The sequence below is a fragment of the Lolium rigidum genome, chromosome 3 (assembly GCF_022539505.1).
Source record: "Lolium rigidum isolate FL_2022 chromosome 3, APGP_CSIRO_Lrig_0.1, whole genome shotgun sequence".
NCBI lineage: Eukaryota > Viridiplantae > Streptophyta > Magnoliopsida > Poales > Poaceae > Lolium > Lolium rigidum.
Window position 1 is genome coordinate 355,239,387 of NC_061510.1, and position 3,979 is coordinate 355,243,365.

The window sequence follows — 3,979 nt, forward strand, 5'->3', positions numbered from 1 at the left end:
CGTGTGACCACGATGCCAGATTGGTTGGGCTATGTATGCAGTTATGAGTTAGGGTTATTTTTATTTTTTGAGGGTGAGCAGTTATCTCATCTTTTTTTTTGAGGGTGAGCAGCTATCTCATCTCTAGTCTCTGTGTGTGTAAGTGCCCCTGAGGTAGAAGTGGGCCTGATGGAGCCCATTAATTTCATCTGCACCTCCCATTTGCAGCCCAATACGGAGCATTGTAAATTTGCAATCCCAATTCATTCCCATTCTAAACAAAATCATTTCATTCCCCAACTCGCCGGTTCTGCTTTCGTTCCCACGGAGAAGCGAACCGCCGCCGCCTCACCGTCAGCCATCCCCAGCGCCGCTCCAAATCAAGATCTCCTGTCGTCCCTCTCCACTGTAAGATCACCGCCGAGTATCCCCATTGATTTTCACCCTCGATTTGCAGATCGATTTGCAGATCGACCCAACCTAACCCCTGCCTACCTTCTTCAGCTTCCACGCCATGGAGGAGGACAAGGAGGAGAGCTCCAAGAAGCAGTTGAGGCAGGATAACCCTCCGGCGACGGCGGCCAGCCTTTTCACCGACGACCTCATCTTGGAGATCCTCTCGCGCCTCCCAGCGAGGTCCGTTCGCCGTTTCAAGTGCGTCTCCATGCCCTGGCGCGACCTCATCGCCGACCCCGTCAACCGCAAAAAGTTGCCTCAGACCCTTGCTGGTTTCCTCTACACAACCTACAGATCTCTGGGGGCCGTCTGGAGCCACCACTTTGCCAGCGTCTCAGGCGGCGCAGCCCCGGTCGACCCTTCCCTCAATTTCCTGCAACCTAAGTACAAGTATATCGCCTACGTGGACACCTGCAATGGCCTCCTTCTCTGCGCCTGCTCCAACAAGGAGAATCCTGCCGCCTATGGGGAGCAAGTCCGTTATGTTGTGTGCAATCCCGCCACAGAGAGGTGGATCGAACTGCCCCCTCAACCTCAGGCTCAGGCAAACAGATTTCACTGTGCCTCTCGCCTGGCTTTTGATCCAAATGTATCGTCCCATTTCCACGTTCTTGAATTTGTCGAGACCTATATGGATGTGGGAAGTTGTGTCACAGGAGTGGACATCTTCTCGTCCCAAACTGGAGCCTGGATTCGTAGAGATAGTGAGCTGGTTGAGCAAATTACAGTGTTCGATGAGTTTAGGAGTGTCCGTTTTGGTGGCATGCTGCACCTCGTTGGCAAGCTGAACCCCGTAAATATCTACAATGAACCTGCGCTGCTGGTGGTGGACATGGAGGGGAAGGAGTGGAAGACTATCCTTCTACCCGATGGCTCTAGTTCTTATGATGCTATTGGTTTGTCACAGGGGTGCTTGCACTATGCTAGTACAACCCAAGCTCATGTCAGTAACAACAGTAAGAAGAACGCTGGCATAGCTACCAAGATAACACTCTGGCGCCTTGAGAATTATGATAGTAAGGAGTGGGTCTTGAAGTGTAGTGCTAGCATTGATGAGCCCTCGAACATGCCTGGACTGAAGTGGAGGGTGTTCGCTATTCATCCAGATTGTGATACTGTTTTTCTGGATGGAGGTGATGTGTTGGCTGCATATGATATGCAGCATCAGAAATTTGTCCGTATCATTAATTTTGAGAAAGGCAGTTATCAGGTATATCTACCTTATGTTCCTCTGTTCTCAGAGGTATTGGCAGATGCAGATGAGCAGTAGTGTTACCTTCGAACCACCCCTATGCTTTCTCTGAAAACTGATTAGTCTGTAGGCTGAATCATTTGTCGGTGCACTTGGGAATCTACTGGAATTATGTTGTTCAATTTGCTGGTGCTGACAAAACTGCTAGCTTTATTTTCAGTTGGGAGACATGCCGGGTCACTCAACAGATTAAGAAAGCATATTTTTATTTTCAAAGGATATGGTTACTACTGTTTTTGTTTGTCAGTTAGTTCTGTGAGGCTAAATTATGTTGTAACATGGCCCTCTTGGCGACTTGGCCATAATATCTCCTGGCCATAATATGAATGATTATGTATCCTAATTCCTAATATTAGTTAGAGCAACATGTCAAATTGTTGGGAGTACTGAAAGGTTCAGTAGGACTGGTGATTGGTTTGATGTCTATTTCATCTTATTCCTGCACTATTTTTGGTAGAGTACTTGCTTTGAGTAAGCTCTTTCTGTTCATGTTTGCTGCAGTTGATGATTTCAGTCGAACTTCGGCAACCTGGTCTGTTAACCTTAAGAGACTGAAATGGAGATGCCATGCAGGCTTCTGTTTCAGGTATAGAAAAAAGGTCTTTTAGCGGACATGGCATTTGCTAGAGAAGTAGTAGATGCTATCTTTGTTTCTTGGATCAGAGTCTTAGGGGCATCTCCAGCGGCGCGACGCAAACGGACGTTGAGCGACCGTTTTCGTCCGCCGTGACCGGAAATGCGTCTGGGGCCTGCTCCAGCGGGGTGACGCAAAGTGACCGGGCCGTCCGCGGAGACGCAAACCTAGCCCAAATATGCGTCAGGTTTGCGTCTCCGCGGACGCTCGGCGGTCGCGCGGAGCGTCCTCCATTTCTTACCCGGTCCCGCATGTCAGGGACAGCGAAATCGACCGCTTTGATTTGCTTCTTTTTCCCCGTCTTTGCTGCCCCAGTGCGACGCCACCACCCCAACCCCACCCGCCGCAGCGCCGCAGAAGTCGCCGTCGGCGTTCTCGCCGCGCGGGAGAGCAGGATCGTACTCGGGCTTGGCTCCGCCGCGTACCTGCCGGTTGTTTTCGGGCGAAACGCTCCCGGTTGCGCCGCCCTTCCGCGCCGCCCACGACCTGTTCGGTCAATTGCGTCGGTAGGTTTCTTACTCGTGTTTTCGGCGCTATTGTGCGCGGCCATTGATTCGCAGTTTGTACCCACGCAGATGGACATGTGGCAGATGTTGGACAAGTTCCGCGCGGAGGTCGTCGACTCCTCTTCTGACGAGGAGTCCGATGAGTCGACGCAGACATTGGCAACTACTGCGGCCTCCATGGTCCACGAGTTCACCTCTAACCCGGGGCCGCAACACCGGGGCCCGTGAAGGGGCGCTCCAAAAACCTGCCGCGCAACAGAGTGGAAGGGCAGGCCCGCCTCCACAAGTCGGGGTGGGCGTTCGGTCATGACCGAAAATTCGGTCTTTGTATTTCGGTCTATTTTGAATTCGGTCCTCTAGAAATAAAGACCGAAAATTACTTATCAATTTTACTACCCGACGAATTCGGGTACCCGATAATTCGGGTTCGGTTTCGGTCATGACCGAACTTTGTGATAGTTGTTGTCAACACAAAACCTTGGAGAGTATTTGGTGTAAGTTCTGGGGCAACAGTTCCGTAGTAACTTGATTTTTTTTCCAATGCATGTATTCATATCAGTTTGCAAGAACAAATATTAATAGTGGCATAATATAGCAGTTTGATCAACATTCATATTATCCGGTTCATACTTCATAGGTCACATATTTACGAATTTTCAGCCAACAACAAAAGAATACAACCATACACGTCAATAGTCACAAGCTCATAGTCATAGACTAATAAATGACAACATAAAGTATATTTTGGACAACAAAAGGTTAAGGCTAAACCTGTCCAATCAAGAATTGGGTCTCTCAAACATAAAATTCGGTCAGTTCGGTCTATTCGGTTATCACGAACAAAGTGACCGAATTGACCGGACTAAATTCGGTCTAAAAAATTTGCTACCCATATTTTGATCGGTCTTTTCGGTTTTGGTCTTTTCAGGTTCGGTCTCGGTCTTTTCGGGTTCGGTGTTCGGTCATCGGTTTTTATGCCCATCCCTATCCACAAGGACTACTTTCACCTCACCAATCCGATCTTCCCGGAATAACTGTTCCGGCGCCGATACAGGATGTCAAGGGACTTGTTCTTTGGTCATTCTACGGGGCGTCAGAAACTACGACCCCTACTTCCAATGCAGGCCCGATGCAATAGGTGCGCTAGGCTTC

At 49.4% G+C, this 3,979-nt stretch overlaps 1 protein-coding gene across 1 annotated transcript; it reads left to right on the top strand.

Annotated features, from left to right (window-relative positions):
* Positions 1-272: 272 nt before the first annotated feature.
* Positions 273-2,061, top strand: LOC124700340 (putative F-box/kelch-repeat protein At4g22430). Its single transcript, XM_047232486.1, has 2 exons — positions 273-387; positions 484-2,061. Exon 2 carries the CDS (start codon positions 494-496, stop codon positions 1,703-1,705), a length of 1,212 nt encoding a protein of 403 aa, XP_047088442.1. The 5' UTR covers positions 273-387; positions 484-493; the 3' UTR covers positions 1,706-2,061.
* The last annotated feature ends 1,918 nt before the right edge of the window (positions 2,062-3,979 follow it).

Bases quoted from the DNA above. Each gene is read 5' to 3' on its own strand.
- LOC124700340 (XM_047232486.1), top strand. From the start codon at position 494: ATGGAGGAGGACAAGGAGGAGAGCTCCAAGAAGCAGTTGAGGCAGGAT.